The 18,590-nt window shown below is 33.7% G+C and overlaps 1 protein-coding gene across 3 annotated transcripts in view; it reads right to left on the reverse strand.

Moving 5' to 3' along the window:
* The window catches only part of CUL5 (cullin 5), an 84,455-nt gene that overhangs the window by 25,177 nt on the left and 40,688 nt on the right, over positions 1 to 18,590 (reverse strand). For all 3 annotated transcript variants that reach the window (XM_019718720.2, XM_019718721.2, XM_074335529.1), the window contains 8 exons: positions 17,959 to 18,135; positions 15,799 to 15,940; positions 14,244 to 14,389; positions 14,081 to 14,161; positions 4,811 to 4,904; positions 3,301 to 3,431; positions 2,944 to 3,051; positions 388 to 452 (listed from right to left, as the gene is read on the reverse strand). In XM_019718720.2, the coding sequence (XP_019574279.1) occupies positions 388 to 452; positions 2,944 to 3,051; positions 3,301 to 3,431; positions 4,811 to 4,904; positions 14,081 to 14,161; positions 14,244 to 14,389; positions 15,799 to 15,940; positions 17,959 to 18,135 (944 nt within the window). The remainder of the gene's footprint in view (positions 1 to 387; positions 453 to 2,943; positions 3,052 to 3,300; positions 3,432 to 4,810; positions 4,905 to 14,080; positions 14,162 to 14,243; positions 14,390 to 15,798; positions 15,941 to 17,958; positions 18,136 to 18,590) is intronic.

Here is an 18,590-nt window from a genome sequence, read left to right on the forward strand (position 1 = left end):
TAAAAACGGTAAATAAAAGTTTACGTTAAAATTTATTTCCATTTTGCATCCTTATGGTAAATTGAATCTATTCTATGTATTACAGGTAGTAACTTCAGTGACTAATGAAGAGGAAAAAAACAATGAGAGATTGTAAAAGATTAAGGAAAAAATATTTTTTCTACTTAAAAAAATAAAGTCAACATTTGTTTTGGTTATAAATGGCGATAATATAAATTTTAAAATCAAGACAGAGTTTTTAATAATCAAAGGCTGCAAAAATCATAAAAGTAAAACAAAAAACAAGAAATAAAACTAATAGGATTAGGAAAATAGGACACCTTTGCATATCCAATAACACTCCAAAAAATTTAAGAATTCTAAATGTATCCTTTTTAAAAAACTTACCCTTTCTGCTTCAAAGGTAATTCAAGTTTAAATATGGTAGCATCATTAACAACTGCTTTATATGCCTGCAAATAATAATTTAAAATAAAATATGAGCATTCTTTTTGATATTTGAAATACAGTTAGACAAATTGTTACAATTCCAAAAATACATAAAAATATAAATGAGTTTTTATTTTTAATGGTATATTTGACATTAAATAGAATTTTTCAAGTCATTAATTTCAGCACAATCTATCATGTATGATTATCATTATTCTTAACTGGGGTCTTAATGCTGCCTGACAATCATACCATTTTCTCTCATCCACACATTATCCTACAAAACATTTTTATACTATCTCTTTTCTTCAAACCTGCAATATTTCCTCCTCCATGTACACTCTCAGCTGATAATTTGCCTTCCTATTTCACTGAAAAAACTTTAATAATCAGAATTCCCGTCTATTCCTCTTGCATCACCAACTTTTTCCCTCTCCATTGTTCCTGTAGCCTCAGCATACAAACATATTATTCTTTAAATATTAAAAATTCTCTCGTCTTTGGCCACCTTCAGCTACTGCCCCGTTTCTCTCTCTAAGTTAAACTCCTGGAGGAACTACCTTACTCTCTCCCATTTCCCTACTGCTATTTCTTGTTGAAAACCATTCTCACCAGGCTTTCACACCACTACTCTGCCTAATTGTTTTTGTCAGTCACTCCCAAACTCCACGTTGCTGAAGACAGTGATGAATCCCCATCATATGTGACCTATCAGCAGCACTTTAGAACAGCACAACATGCCCTCTACCTGAAAGTGTTTTTCCCCCTTCCACCATACTTTCCTGGTCATGCCACTCATTCTCCTCTCCCCTCCTGAGAGATTGTTCCTCATCATTATGATAACAAAATTTAGAATGCCCCAGGCCGGTGCTTGGATCTCTTCTCTATCCTCACTCATTACCTTGATGATCATAGTCAGTGTCAGTGCTTTAAATACCATCTACATGCTGAAGCTCCCAAATTCATTTTTTTTAGGGCCATTTCTTCCTTTAAACTCCATTTCTTCCTTTAAACTTCCTGTGACTTTGCTACACAGATGCTCAGTAAACATTTCAAAGTTAACTTGTCTACAACTGAGTTCCCAGGGTCTCTGCAACCAGTCTCTCTTCCTTAAACGTGCTTCTTCCAAAGTCTAACCCATCTCAGCAAGCACGTGCTTATAAATTGATCAGAACAAAAATCTGAGTGTTATCCTTGACTGGTCTCTATCACATTCCACATCTGATCCATTACCAAATCCTATATAGTCTATTTTTATAATGTAATCAGAATTCAACTACTTTTGACTACCTCTATCTATTATTGTACTGGGCCAAGCTTCCATCACTACTTAATTGAATTTCTAAGTAGGTTAACTGATAGTCTTGCTTCTTCTCTTGCCCCCTTTAGTCTATTCTTTTCCCAGCAGCCAGGTTATGCTGTGAAAACACAAGTCAGGTCCGGCGGTTCTGTTCCAAACCTTTCAATGACTTTCCACGCTACTCAGAGTAAACACCAAACTCTCTGCCATGGCTTACGGAGTCTCACATGACCTGGCTTCCTGTCACCCCTTTGACTTCATTTCTTATAATTTTCCCCCTTACTCAATCCACTGTGGCCACAAGGGCCTCTTCCTTTGTTCCTGGAACATAAGTATATTCCTGCCTTAGAGCCATTGCATCTGCTGCCCCCTCTGGCTGGAACACTCTTCCCTCAGATAGCCACATGACTTATTCTTAATCACCTTCAATCTTGATTCAATTGTCACCTCAATGAAGCCTTTGTAGGCCATTCAATTTCAAATATTTCAAATCACCTCATTACCTCCTTTAACCCCTTTCCTACTCTGTCTGTCTGTCTGTCTATCTAGCTATCTAAAAACAGAAACACAGAATGAGAAAAAAAACCTACTGCAAGAAGCTGATAGTCTTTTTAGAGTCATAGAAAAAAAAAACTAACTTGGGAAGTAAAGAAAAGTAGTTGAAGGGAGAAAAACACTAATGGTTACTTCTAGTAATGGGATTATGATATTTAAAAAGATACAAGTCTAAGGACAACACTGTCTTTCACTATCATCATGCCCTACTAGTGAGGATGGGAGAAAAGCGTGTGGGAAGCAAGGATAAGTCTAACAGAACTCTCACAGAAGTCCTAGGGGAGGACAGAGGACTCAACTCTGCTTGGGCTAGAAAGTGGGGAGAGGCAGGGTACCAAAGAAGTTCCAGGACATAGGTACTTTGAGCTGGGTCATAAAGGAAAGATGAATAGGAATTCAATAATCAGTAATATGAGAAAACAGAAAAACGTTCTGGGAAAAATGAGGAAGAGAGCAACTTTCTGGCTAAATTATAGTTCACAAACCTACCCAATGCTTACAAAAACATAACAAACCAAATATAAAAAATATGGTTGCCCTCCATTGATGAAAAAATCAGAATTGCTGGGTTTTTTGGTTTGTAATTTAATAGCATAATGATGCAAATTTCCTATTAAAAGTAAATTATTACAGTAGTGTTAATATATAGGAATATATACCTTATCTCTTGCAGTAAGAAATCGTGGATCATCTTGAAATGCTTCTTTGACGAGTTTACTAAATCTATTAAATAGTGTAAGTAACTGCTCAACATATTTCTCAGAGTCCTAAAAATAAAATGTTTTATATTTGAGTTTTTAAAAAGAAAAGAATATTAAAAAGTGAGAAAACATAAACATAATTTTAGCAAAACACTATAGCTTTAAAATTTGGGAAATTTTCCAAAAAATTTTTTCTTTAAAATTAAAAGGTATTCCAACATCAGTTTTGTCATCATTACTATTTTAAATACCCAAACCTCCATTTAAAACAGTAAACTTGTTATACATCTATCATTGCCATTGTGGAAAACTTACTGTAGTAATTGTTTCAGCAGCTGCTACCATATCTGCCAGGCCAGCACTAATGATATGTTCTTCCAAGTCTTTCAGCATTGGCTCTATCCCATTAGGAACTTTGTCCATCAATGAAAACATTAAGTGTAATTCTGAAAGGATAGAACACACTCATGCAATCATTTCATCCATCAGAACAAATTTTCTCATTGATTTGTATCATGAGTCTAGAATGCCTATGATAGAAAGACTCTGGAGAAATATTAGGTGGAAGTTGACAGTATTTTGTGGATACAATTAGTTCAGGAGTTGTTATAAGTACTATAACTTCCTGAGCCACCTTCTCAATCCAACAAAAAGTATTTTTAAAAGAAACTCTTAATTACAAGTGATCATACAGTGCAAAACCCAACTCTTTTTTAAAACATGAATCACTTGACCTTGAATGCAATGGAATATTTTTTTATTCTAAGAAGTACAAAAGTTTATTAAAACATTAGTACATTTCATGAAGTAGATGCAATATTTATATGACAATACAAGGCCACATCATTATGGGGCAAAACAATCATATCATCAGATTTTGAGAGTAATGATTATTTTAAAAAAGTATATTAGAGATAATATAAAACTGTATTCACAAAAAATTTTTCACTGCTCAAAAGTACTTTCTCATGTTATACCATTTAACTGACCTTCACAAAAATCTTACCTCACAGAACTGGTTACTACTAAATAAATCCTTTTGAAGGTAGTCCAACATAGTCATATATAACTCTACTTAGCCTGGCATATAGAAATTCAAATATTTCATTTATGCCAATAAGCAGCTTGCAATTTACTACAAAATTACTTGTAAAAAGTGTATGACCTTAAGTGAATTAAAATACGTACTTTAAATGCAACTAGAGATTAAATAGGACCTTGCAATTGTACAAAATGAAATCTGGATAGTAATACATCAAAATGTTAAAAGTGGTTTATCTTCGGGTAGTTAGGGATATGAGTAATTTATAGTGTGGTTTGCAATGTACTTATTACCCACCCAAATACATCTTTATTAAGAAAACATTTAAGTTATAGATAAATCACTTTCAAAATCTTAAATTGTAAAATATTTTGGGGGAGAGGGATGAAGACCAACATGGAGTGTTTTATTGTTTTCTAAAACTATTTGCTGCGAGGTTCCACACAAAAGTCAGATACCTAGTTCTATCCGATATCATAAGTTTACCATTTAGCCTGTAAAAGCAGAATTCTCCTTCGGAGAACAAACTGAAATTCACAAATATACATGCACGCATGCACATATTGATACCTAAGGGCGATGAATTACTTAAAATAGAAGTTTATGATCTTGTTTACAGTGCTTCTAACTGTGCTGAATATTTTATCATTTTCTTTAAGCACAGTTTACTGTAACAAATGCACCTATGTATAAAAGAATGATCTAACAGCAATTTATTAAAAGTGATCTGCTTCAAAGATACCCTCTTAAAGTTATGAGAACTTTAAGTGATGTTTTACCTACTTTCAGTTTCATTTCGCTTGATCATGCCTTGGCACTCTGCTAAGATTGTCTCTTTAAAGGATGTCACCAGGGCATTTACACAGCATTCCATGAGCTGAAATATATGAAAAACTGGTCAAGGCTATTAAAAGCACAAATAAGCACAAATTTATTCCACTCCATTTTGCTTTATAGCTGCATAAAACTATATTTTTCAACAACAGAAACAAGTTAAGTATACTAAAAGTAGATTTTACTTACCTTTACTACAGGAATATTGAAGATAGAGATTCTACACTAGTTTACCAAAGTGTATTTCCCCCTAATGAAAAGGCTGTAAAACATAGATTCTCTTTAGAAGTTTTAATAAAAGTCCCCAAAGGAGGGGAGAGGAAAAAAACGACACATATACAAAACAAAATAAAAAAATAAACTTTGACAAACTCTTCTGGAGAGAACCTGTGTTGAAATTAGAGTCTAAAATTCTGAAATTATTCATACATTCATTCAATAAACCATCATTAGATGCCTACGATGTATGGGCACCAAAGAAGTGGTTAGGAGACTAAGAAGAATAAAATATAAGCCCTGCTTTGGAAGAGATCACTGTCTAATTAAGGGTGAGGAGAGAGGCAAACATAAACTAATAAATACAACTCAGTTAAGTGGCAAAACACACACACACACACACACACACACACACACACACACACACCCCAAACAAAAATAATCAAAGGAATTATGTACTTCTTTCGGGGTAGTTAAAAAGTTGTCACCCACAAGATGAAACTTAAGTTGGATCTGGAAAAATAAGAGCAAGTCCTTCAAATAAATTGAGTATTCTAAGCATAACGAGACACTGAATGGGGTAGGGAAGACACAGATAGTGGAAGAGAAAGCTAGAAAGGTAGGCTGGTGCCAGATTATGAAAGGTAGGCTGGAGTCAGACTATGAATGGGGTAGGGAAGGAAGACTCAAAGGCTTTAAACAGAGAATACATTGATGAGCTTCTACTTCCTCCGCATCATTTTTAAAAGATCGGTCTAATGGCAGCAAGGCAGGTGGTACTGAGTGGTAGTGGGGGCACTGGCAATGAGACTGTTGAAGTGTTCCAGGTAAGATGGCCAGTGTTCTCCCTGGTCCTCAGGAAAATCCCTGGCCCTCATGAAAATCCACTCTATCCCACCACTGCTCCCTTGTGTCACATTGTTATTTACTTTCCTTGCAGGTATCAAACAAAACGAATGGATTGTGAGGACTAAAGCAAGGTACACTAAAGATGATATATCTCTTCTGAGAAACAGATCATCTATATTAAGAAAGGGAATTATGTGTGCCTTACAAGTTTTGTTAAAAATTCCTCTTGGAATGGACATAATGATAATTACCGAAGTTGAATTTAAGTAATGGAAATTCACTACACTATTTTTTTCTACTTTCAAAATTATGAAAAGTTTTACATACTGAAAAGATTTTTTTCATGGACCTCTTTAGAAATGCTAATGATTTTAAAATCCACGTATGTCAATTTCTGTCATAAGAAAAACAATACACATATGAAGCATACGAAGTGGTTGAGAAGTTTCTGCCCTGCCAAAGTGCGAAGCTCTGCCCCAATTTTTGAGTAATCTCATTCTATACCATTCTATATGTGGAATATGCACAACTAAACACTCCCACCTTCATCAGCAAAACCAGACGACAATAGGTAAATTTAAGTAGCGCTAATAGAGAAGAAAGAGAAAGTTCAACTGAAATAAGCTCAAAGCCCCTGTCACTTCATCTCTGTTTTACATTTCATTGGTAATTTATATTTGAACATAACCAGTTCAGTAGTAGCCCAAATTTTGCAGATTCCAAAAATCTACACCAGTGTTTTTCAAATGGTTGTGAAATCAGTTTTAATGGCTGTGTAAGCTTTTTAAAATAACATAGAACAACAACGAAAATCAGAGTGCATCACAAGTAATAACAATTAATATTATTTCATAAAACTTTTCTTTCAAATATGTGAAAACAAACATAGCATGTACTAAGCCACAATATAAAATGTATTTCTTATTGCGGGTTACGATGAGATTAAAAGGAGAGGCTAATTTAACAAGACAATTGAAGTAAACTGCAGAATTTGGTCTAATTGCTTAGATGAAAGGAGTTAGGGACATTAAAGGTTGTTGAAGCAGTTTCTAGCTTAAGAGCTTTAACAACTCATTATAATAACAGTTATCTTTTAATGAGCACTTACTCTGTACCAAGCATTGTGCTAAATGCTTTACATACATTCTGTCATTTAACCCGCATGAAAACCTTATGAAGCAGACATTTAACATATAAGAAAACAAGCTTAGAGAGGCTAAGTAACTTGCAAATGTTGTACAGTTACTTCATAAGGTCTTATGTAATATGAGTAATATGAGCTGTAATATGAGGCCTGGTAATATGACTCCACAGCCTACAACTTTCATTACTACATTAACAGAGCAAGATAATATGTAGTAATGGCTACATGCTCAGGACTGAGTTAAGTGTTGTAAGGATTAGAGAAGTATAAAACAGGTTTATACCATCAGTGATTTTACTACAATCCAGTTGGAACCATATAATTGTATACCTAAAAATGTGCGCATATTTTACATATAACAAAGGTATATGAAAAGAAGTTCATTCATGGTGGCTGGATGGCTCAGTTGGTTAGAGCGGGAGCCCTGTTCAGTTGCCTGTTCGATTCCCACATAGGCCAGTTAGCTGCGCCTTCCACAACTAGATTGAAGACAAGGAGCTGCTGCTGAGCTTCCGGAGGGGTGGCCAGATGGCTCAGTTTATTAGAGTGTGAGCTCTCAACAACAAAGTTGCAGGTTCAATTCCCACATGGGATGGTGGGCTGCGCTCCCTGCAACTAAAGATTGAAAGCTGCAATTGGATTTGGGGCTAAGCTGCGCCCTCCACAACTAGATTGAAGGACAACAATTTAGAGCTGATAGGCCCTGGAGAAACACACTGTTCCCCAATGTTCCCCAGTAAAATAAAAAAAAAAAAAAGTTCAAACTGACCAATAAAGCAAAGAAGTGGAAATAAATCCACATTATAAACTTCATAAGAACAGAGACTGCTTTGTCCATAGCTATGTATTCATGCAACCATTCATGGTTGGTGCTTGATAAATAACAAACACAACAAAGCAGTCTGTAATATGCTATTAAATCAAGTGGCAGAAACAATAAATAGGTACAGGGGGATATCAATTAAGAGGAAACTGATGAAAGCTAGAGAATGTGAGACAATTCTGTTGCACAGCGGGCTATAAGGAATCTGGAGGATTGTGATAGGCAGAATAAAATAAAACTAGTAAGTAAAACAGTAAGAAAGGTAAAATATTACTCAGAAATAAATCTGAGAAAAAAAAATCAATAGAATGAGAAAATACTCCTTATTGAAGTAGAATGACTCTTATAGGACAGTATTAAGAAAAATAGGATAGGGCCAAAGTATGAGGGTCTTTAAAATCAGAGATGGGAAATAATGATACTATGGTTTTTCAATAAAGAAGTAAAATAATGAAAGTGCTTACAAAAGATTAGCCTGAACACACAAAAGAAGAAATACAAATAGTCCAAATTAAGAATAAAGACGCCCAGCCTCATTTATAATTTACACATAACCATTAAAAAAATGTCTTTAAAAATCTATTATACTAGTAGATTGGCCAAATTAATAGACTGACAAAACGCAGATCAACAAAGATTAAACAGGGACACTGTTGAAGGAAGTAAGAATTACTACAACATTTCTGAAAATCAGTTTGGTGTTATGTAGCAATTTGCAAAAGGTGTATACCCTTTGCTTCAGCAATCTCACTTCCAGGAAATTCCATTCCAAGAGAATGCCACATGTGAGTAAGATGTATGCACAAAAATGTTAAAAAGATATAAGCATATAAGGATGTTCCAGGAAGTATAATTTATAAGAAATAAACTATAATAATAATGAATAATTAAAACGCCCAACATTAGCGGATTAGTTAGGTATATAATATTATGTGTGTGTATATATATGTATATATGTATATACACATATATACATATATATATATATGATGAAATAGAAACAGGCCTTAAAAATGTTATAATATAGAAAGATTTAGGGTAAAAATGCATGATGTCATTTCTTTTAAAATGTTAGGGAAAAAAGAAAAGAAGGAAAGGAAGGAGGGAGGAAGAAAAGAAAAAAGAGAACCACCAAGCTAGTATGACAAAATGATGGTCATTGTTAACTTTGGGGGTGGGTATGGCGGGTTGGGTTCGTTATACTATTTTCTCTACTTTTGTAAATATTTGAAAACTTTCATAACAAAGTTGTTTGTTTTTTTTTCCAAAAAAATAATAACTGATATAGATCCCTGTGTGTTGACAAATCCTTTAGACAATGATTTTAAGGTAAGCAAAAAGAAGGGAGATTGCTTGATAGAGTTCTCTCACTTCAAATGAGTCTTGTCTTAACGAGAGCGTCAATTCTTTGAGGGCAGAGACCACCTTATTCCTGTTTTGTATTTCTTCCCCATCATTTACCAAAGTACTACATACAGTCAACTCTAAATACCTTCTTGTTATTTGAAAAGTACATCTTGAATGGAAAGGATAGTGATAAACCATCTGTCTCACCTTGTATTCCCCTTTCTGTCTCCTTTTGCTAGCTTCCGTGAAGAAAAAAACTTTTTGCCATATGCTGTATTTTGCCTGAGATGAGCACAACGTCTAAATCAATCAATCCATAGCAATCTCTCCCCAGAGGTCTGCAAGGTGAAACACTTTAACTATCAATGTGCTTGATGTTTTACCTTCCTCTATAGCAAAACTCTTCAAAGATGATGCCTGACATAAAACACAACGGGCACTCAGTATTTGTTGAATGAATGAATGCATAGGTCTATGAAGATGAAAGGTGGGATAGGGAGGCTAAGTGATGGAGTAGTCTCCTTTTACTTATATTCAACTTGAACAATTAGTTCTACATCACTGAAATTTAGTAAAAAGCAACAAGAACAGTTCTGGTTTCGTTAATTGTATAATTCTGTGTAAGCAATAATTTGCTTTGTCTCAGCTATAACATAGAAGTTGAACTAAAAATTATCCTAGGTTTCTCCATTTTCAGATTCTACTTTATCGTTATCAGCTAGGTTGTTCACCATGTATGGACATCTGTAATGTATTCAAGAATCAATTCATTCCATGTGTGGTAGGTTATTTCAAACATTCATTTCTCTTGGCCTTTCCAGCTTGGTTTAGTTTTGTTGTTGTTGTTTGCTTGTTTAACCATTATAACCAGTGGTACTTGCTTCATTTCTAAATTAGTTACACAAGTAACTCTTTACAGGGAACAATGAAGAGTCAGGCCAATTCACCTTGACATTTTGGATACTACCCTTAATACTGAAATACTAAAGGCTAACCAGTACTTACTTTACAGTTAATAATTTATGACTTGTGACCAGGTTCTAATTCAGTTTTATCAATATTTTGTAGAGGCAGCAAATTAGTTCCTACCTGTCTTAGAACCAGTAAGCAACTTTCTCCAAACCAGAGCCCTAACAGTAAAACGATCATGCCACGCACAGTACTTAAGTATTTTCTATATAGTACTTCGTTAAACTCTGGCAACATAAGTGGGTATTATCCCATTTTATAGTGGAGAAAACAAGGATTACAGAGGTTGACTAACTTGCCAAAGGGCCAATAGCTGGTAAAATGACAATGGAAATCAAATCCCCGTCTAGTTCCAATAGTATGCCCTAACCACTGTAATACACTGCCTCCCTATCAGTGCCCTAATTACTGTGACGAGATGAAGGCTTGCCATCACCGATTCCCTCTCTATTCCATTACTCTGTTGTATAAACAATGCATTTTATTCCAGTGTCGCTCTGAAGGCAGGGACCAGATCTGTCCCCTTATTCCCAACATCCACAAGGCCTGACATATTTTAGGTGCATAATAAATACTAATTGCCCCCAGGGATTACCAAGGTATGTTGGACTATTACCTAAAATACTAATAGCCATAGAAAAACGTTATTTTGGTTTAAAGTTTTTTTCCTTACTCTTTTCTTACTGTTATGTATCACTTTTTGCTGTCAATAGTGCCTCTTCGGCAGCATAGCTCTGAAATCTCTTACTTGGTTTTACTAATATAGTGCTGTTCTCTGCTACAGGCCTATCAATGGTAACCAAGCTTATTAGAATTGTGTATATAATTGGATCTGAGTGGGGCTAAGGTGCTCTCCTATAAATAAAAGTAGAAACGCAGGCCTGATAATACTCTTTAATAAAACAAGAATAAGTGAATACTCTCTTAACATAATAAAATGCAATCATCAGGCCAAAAAATAGCACCATACTTAATGGTGAAAATTTAGAAGCATTCCCATCAAAGACGAAGACAACAAGGATCCCCAATGTTATTAACATTTTTCTAAAATTAACCATTTAATTATAGGTGGATTTAGTCCATTGAAGGAAAGAGGAGATGTTAACATTAGAAAGGAAGAAGCATCATTATTTGCAAATGATATAGTCAGATGCTTGGAATACCCTAAAGAATGAAATAGAACTCTTATAAACAACTGAAATTTTCAGTAAGCTGCTAAGCACTATATGAACATTACTTGAAATGAACATCTGACCTTTATAAGACCTCGCCTCACAACTGGGTACTACCTAGGTGAGATGTGCTTTATTAACCGTCCAGAAACTTGTTCTCCTGCATATACTGAACACCAACCAGGTTTAAGATCTTAACTGACTCATACTAACTAAATTCAAAGACAGTAATTGATAAACCATAATAATTTGTTAATTTTCAGAGGAAAATTTAAGTGCCAAAAACATACATATTTTAATCTTAAATTCAGGTGTGCATTATTGTATAGCCCCATATGAACTGATATGTAATTTTCCTCCATTAATAAGAATAGCCTAATAGGTAAGTACAGACTAAAGCATTAAGATATAGTTGTGATAGATAGATGATGTACTATACAACTGTACACTTGAAACCTGTATAATTTTACTAACCATTGTCACCCCAATACATTTAATAATAATAAAAAGATACAGCATAGCACATTTCAATGCCTGATAATTCCTCTAAGAGAGAATTTAGGACAGTAAATCTGTTTTGAATAGTTTTAGTGTGGAAAGTGATTTGTTTCTTACTAGGTATTCAAATAATAGTGTTTACATTTTATTCATATTAAATTAGAACCCAGGATTTGGTGATGTTTTTGTTTACTGTTCCTTCCATTACAACATACTTCATTTTTACGCATGATTCTCTTTGGAAACAAACACTGTATATTACAAATATATAATAAATATTATGTATATAATGGCCTTAGCTCAGTAAGGTATATAATATAGAAACGCATCTGCATTAAGCCTTAAATTCCCAGTGTCATAATTAATTCTACAGTTTTGTTGCTTGATGTTTCTTCTGCTGTATAAACTATACAGTAGTCACTGATTAATATTAATCTTTGTTAAGTTAGGAAAGTGACAAGCTTTGAAGAAAAAGATGGTTAATTATCCTTGTGGGGGGTTATGACAGAAGGTTTTTGAATTGCTGTTAATTCTTTTTTTCTGATGATTTCATGGGTATGTTCACTTTGTGATAATTCTCATAATTACATACTTGAGATTTCTGTGCACTTTTCAGTATGTATGTCATACTTCAATCAGAATGAGCACAAAATCAAAACAAAATAAAAACAAACCTATATCCCGATAAAGTAAAAATTCTTTGGAATCATGCTGTATTGCACATAGGGTCTTTGTTGAAAAATAACAAAACAAAAACTTATTTTTAAATTCTAGAATCACTCAGCTTATGTACTTGATCTCTCTGTAGCAGTACAATTCTCCCAAGCCAAAACCTCAGAAACATTATTGACTCAATTCTCTCCAATATCTAGCCCCATCCATATGAGACACTGTTCTACCTCTGGAAGTCTTTCTCTCTATCCTGTCCTTTCCATTCCCATTAATGTAATCCTTCTTGGTACTCCTAACATGTGCTTGAATCACTGCAAAAACCCCTACTTCCTATTTCCAGCTCTTCCCCACTCCAATTAAACTTTGTCACTGTCACTAGATTAGTATTTCTGAGGGATAACTGAGCATGATACACTTGTTTAACATTCAATTGCCTCCACTGCTACTGAAAGAAGCCCAAGCCTGGCTTTAAATTTCTATAGAGAACTTCTATCAACAACCACTAAATTAGCCCCGTTTTCTGGCCAATATCAAAGTTATATTAATCTTTGAAAGAGGAAATATACTGCACATTATGAAAAGCAACACAAAACAAAACAAAAACATGGGAAAAAAGGCCCAACCCAACCTGACTCCTGAACAAAGGATAAACATGACTACCACATTCAAGATGGAAGATGCAAAAGAAAAGTGAAAAAAAAAAAAAAAAAAAAAAGAAACATAAAACAAAAAAGAAAATTAGTTGGTTGTAGGTGAACTAAAATGTTACTTCTTTAAATGTAAATCTAAATTTACGTCCTAGGCTCCAAAGACTGAAGGGAACTGGAGGAAAAATTATTGCTATGTTTTCCTTACTAAAGCACACAGGTTATTTTCCATGTAAAAGAAAACACCCGGGACAGACATTGTAGCATGGCTACTACCTCTGATCAGTTTGTGCTTTGAACAAGGAACTTAACAATATAAAACAAACAAAACAATATGAAGACTGATGTTGTCTTATCAAATAGTATTTGATCTCACGACAAGATGAACTTTGAAAACATCCTCCCGTGAGAAGACATATCCTCTAGTAGTAATGGTCGGTACTCACTAATTCAGTGTTCACAGCCACTTTATAGAACATAATCACTGTGAATAGTGAGAACCAACTATCTCTAGGGAGCATATTTTTCTTGCCATAGGAAAGTCACTGAAATTATTAACTTTAGATATGCAGAACACATAATAAAAGGAGACTGATTAAAAATTAAGAACAATAAATATAGTAACGCCTAGAGCAGGGATGGCAAATAGATTTTATCTTCCACGTCAGGTCTGTAAAACAATGATTTCTGAGTAAGATGCCTTTGAAAGCTGTGCTTTGGTTCATTGGGAAAGAGTACTATAATCAATTAGTAATGTTGGTCAGAAATGAGAAAAGATGAATAAAGTTACTTGCATTATGTATTTGCAAGTATTTATTTGTCACCCCTGGGCTACTGTACATCAAATAATCCCATAGAATAAACAATTAAAAAATTACTTACTGCTTCGACAGAGTTACATTCTCGTCTTGTTTCTAAATAACGCAGTGCTCGTTTTTCTTCTTCTTTTAATTTAGCATCTGCCTGTCCAGAAGCAAAATAGCAATCATTTTAAGAACATCAAGAGAATAGCTCAAATTATCACATGTACTAAGTTCTGACTTACATATTTCATATAATTCTGTACACCATTTTGTTGTAAATACGAGGGTGCCTGTGTTCTATAAAATCTCTCTGTTGAATCCAAGTATGCCTTCTCAAAATTGTCCCTATAAATTTGAAGCTTATCCTCAGGATTAGAACAAAGGTTAACTGAAAAACAGAAAATAAAATTTTACTCTAATTATGATTCAAATCAGTATTTTGAGGACAATATATGAAATAACAGATACTGAGGAGTCATTATGTGCACGGGTTTGTGACAATGCTCAAGAAAACATAAAAACATGTAAGACAAAAAAATCTCCTCTATAAAAAATGTAAAAGATAACAGCACAAAGCATTAAAGTGACAAACAGTATAGATTATGTGGACTATTTTAATTTTGAGTAAGAAAGATGCTGACTTTTAACTACATCAAGAAACCATTCACTTAAGAGATGGGATTTGAAATGAGCCTTAAGGAATAAACCAGGGTTTACATAGATTAGTAAAGCAAGTAAATATTCAGAAGTAGAAAAGCACAAGGCCAAGTCAAGATATAATGATTAGGTTGTCTGAGTGGATTATAAAGTTAATAGAAGATAAAGTAGGATGGAAAGTTAGGAATGGCTGTGGAGTGCGTCAAATCTCAGGCTAAATAATCAGAATTTAGCATGGTGTACCACTAAATGGGTAAGAAAAATGCCCACAAAATAGTAGCTGAAAATTAATCTTGTGAACAGTATGTGGGTAAAATGATAGCAATATGATCACTATAAGAAGACTGTTTCAAAATTCAGAAATAGAGTTTAAAGAAGTCTAACCTGGTGGCAGTTGAAATAAAAATAAATTTCAGGGACATGGCTAATGAAAATCTAGACTTGATACCTAAAGAAATATGAAGGCAATGGAGAAAGCAAGTCAAAGATAACTAAAGGTTCATGAATATAAAAATTCTTATCGGCATAGATTTTGTGCCAGGCATTCCATATTCAGTAAAGACACAGTGTCAACAACACAGTTAATTACACTAAAGTATTATGACAGGGAGGCACAGGTACTACAGAGCACCATGAGAGGACCTAACCTAGTCTGAGAATTAGGGAAGGCCTCCAAAGGAAATAGAGGATGAGGATGAGTTAGAAGATAAAAAGGGAAGAGGAAGAATATTCTAGTCAGAGGGAACAATATATCTGTTTGAAAAACAAATAAGAATGTCATTGTCAGAAACAGAAAAGTTCAGAGAGAGAAATGTACACATGGAATTAACTTTTGTCCTAAAAATATAAGTACAACACCAGTTACCTTTCATAAGCTATAGATTCAAATTTACATTTGTCTAATTGAAATTGCTAAAAAGATTCACCAGCCAAGAAATGAGATAGAGAAAATAAATATTAACCACATGAATATGAATTTTCTACGTTTCCTAAAGCAGAATTTGTACCTTTTATGTATTCGTAAAAGCATCTACAAGTTGATGTGACTATATGCTAATAAACATAACTTTGATAGTACTACTCTGTTGTCTTAGAATTTGCATGAAAAGAAAATTATGACCATGTAAGTTCAGAACATACCATAGGATTCTCTTACTCCAATGACCAGCTGAGAATCAAAAGCTTCTCCTAATCTTTCAGCATGTACCAGCTTCATTGCACTATCTTGGAGTCTATTTTTTATATTTGAAAAGATCGATTCATTCCATGTATCAAGCATGAGCTAGGAAAAAAGAACAAAATATGCAATAATTTCAATTATTAGTATACCAAGTACCACATATACAATAAAAAATTTTAAGTACAAACACTGAAAAATGAAATCAATTTCTCAGGCCTACATTCACTTGAATACTTCAGGGAAGCAGTATATTTAAATGTGGTAAACAATTGTGAAGAACATGTGTTTCAGAATCAAACATAACTGAATTCAAATTCCAGCTCTGTTACTTATTTACCTGATTTCTCATCTGTAAACTAATGAAAATAATAGCACAAATTTCAAGTGGTTGTTGTAAAAATTAAATATGGTAATACATGGAAAATGTTACTTCCTCTATAATTCAAAGGTTCAATTTCAAAACTAGTGGAATGTGTTTGGAATGCTCACGTGCACTTATGTTTGTGCAAAGACATAACAAATATGAAAAGAACCAATTGTAAATCTACTGGATCTTAAAAATATATATATATAAATCCATCTTACAGATATTTTCCATTTAAATGATGAAATGATAATATATATACATATTCCTGAGTATGTATTACCACTCCAAGTAACTTGGTCAGCTACAGGAAATATATTAGTAACAACAGCAGCAACATCAATAATAACAAGAAGAACAGTTATTAACATTCACCATGTTCCTAGCACTGCCCTAAGTACTTTTCACATATAACTCATTTAATCCTCACAACCTAGATATAGGTACTATTATCTCCCTTTTAGATATGTGGAAGCTGGGGCACAGAGAGGAAAGCTAACTTTGCCAAACTGACACAGCTCATATGTGGCAACACTGGAACTTGCATCCAACTACTGCAGTCCGAGAAGCTACAGAGGGTGCCAAAAAAATGTACACACATTTTAAGGAAAGGAAAACTGTATTAAAATTGTAATACTCAACATATACCGATAACAGAAGAAGTCATGTTTGACTTCTGTAATTACAAGAGGTACTCAAAATGGTTACCATCAGCGTCCAGACACTTCTGATTACGGTGAACTACTGCTTGAGCAATATTGACCGAAGAATCAACAGGTAGTGGTCAAAATTAAAGGAATAATAGAAAAACAAGAGAGGATAAAATCATGGAACTGCAAATTAAAAAGCATTCAGACATTTTTCTTTTTTTGGGGGTGAGGTAATTTCTCATATTGCAATTATTTCTACCACTGAAGAACCATTGGGTATCTAAATGTACAGTAACCTGTCAGCATTAGTACAAATTTTAAGGCTGGGGCAATAATGCCCAGGTCACTATTTGAATGTGTGAATGTCTGAGTTTGTTGCTAAAACCATCACAGCAAGTAATGAGTTGTTTAAAGTTCAAATGGCATTTTTTTTTGTTTTCAAATCTGTGGTTCTATTTGATTCTCACAAATAGGAAAATATATGATAAATGAGGACACAGAAGTTAGGTCATTACTGATGAAGAGTTGAAAGGGAAACCTTGGACTCTAATTTCAGATCTGAGCTTTTTCCATTAAATCATCAGTTGCTACTGAGCAAAGAGCTTTAAACTAGAAACTATGCAAAATATGAAAATAAACACAGTACATACTGAATTTTAATAACTAGAATCAAGTAAAAAATTATCAAGATGACAGTAATTTAGACACAAACACAAAGATACCAGAAGGTAACCTAATAAAATGAGAGATTTTTGAAACAGAATAAAAGTAATTAGTTTACAGGAAGGTAAAAGTACAAAGAAAGAATACAGAAATAAAATATTGAAGATAAAAACTAGAAAAAGGAGAAAGTAAAAAGGAAAAACAAAGAAAGTAATGTTAGAAGGCACAGATCTACAGATTAAAACCACATAAAGAGATGAAAGAATTGAAGCTAAAAATGGATGAAAGAAAATTAATTATTAATCAATAAAATCCAGCAAGAACTGAAAAGAAATTTACATGTGAAGTAGAAAAACCCATTTAAAATCTAAATTACTTTCAAATGTTTTTAAATCACCAGCTTTCTGAAAAATATTAGGAAAAAAATGGGAAAACTGACATACCTTACGAACAATACTGTCTTCTACATTTGATTTTTTATTGCTGCCCTGTTTACCCATTAAAGTAATCTCTAGTTGACAAAAAGGCTTCGGTAAAATATCACATTGTGTAAAGAATTTTCGCCATTCAACAATATACGCTTTCAGCAAAGCTGTATCATCTTGATGGCTCAGTACTCGCTGAAAAAAAAGAATTGTACCAGTTTGAAATAAATACAGATGCTTTTAAGAGAATACTAGAACATATTCATGCCATAAACTTCAAATATTTTAGTTACTGTAAAAACTATATTATACCCAAAAGAAATTAAAATATGTTCACATAGACTTATTGTGATTATTTCACAATACACACACATATCAAATCATTGTTGTACACCTGAAACTAATAAAATGCTATGTCAATTATATCTCAATTAATAGAAACCCTGTATCTGTTAGCTATCACCTTCTTATCCTCCCCTCTAACTCCTCTTTTCCCCACCCCCTAAGCAACCACTAATTTACTTTCTGTGGCTATATATTTGCCTGTTGTAGTATACATCAGTATTTTGTTCCTTTTTATGGCTGCATACTATTTCATTTTATGGATATACCATATTTTGTTTATCTGGTTGTCCACTGACAGACATTTG

This window comes from Rhinolophus sinicus, linkage group LG06, assembly GCF_036562045.2.
Source record: "Rhinolophus sinicus isolate RSC01 linkage group LG06, ASM3656204v1, whole genome shotgun sequence".
Lineage (NCBI taxonomy): Eukaryota > Metazoa > Chordata > Mammalia > Chiroptera > Rhinolophidae > Rhinolophus > Rhinolophus sinicus.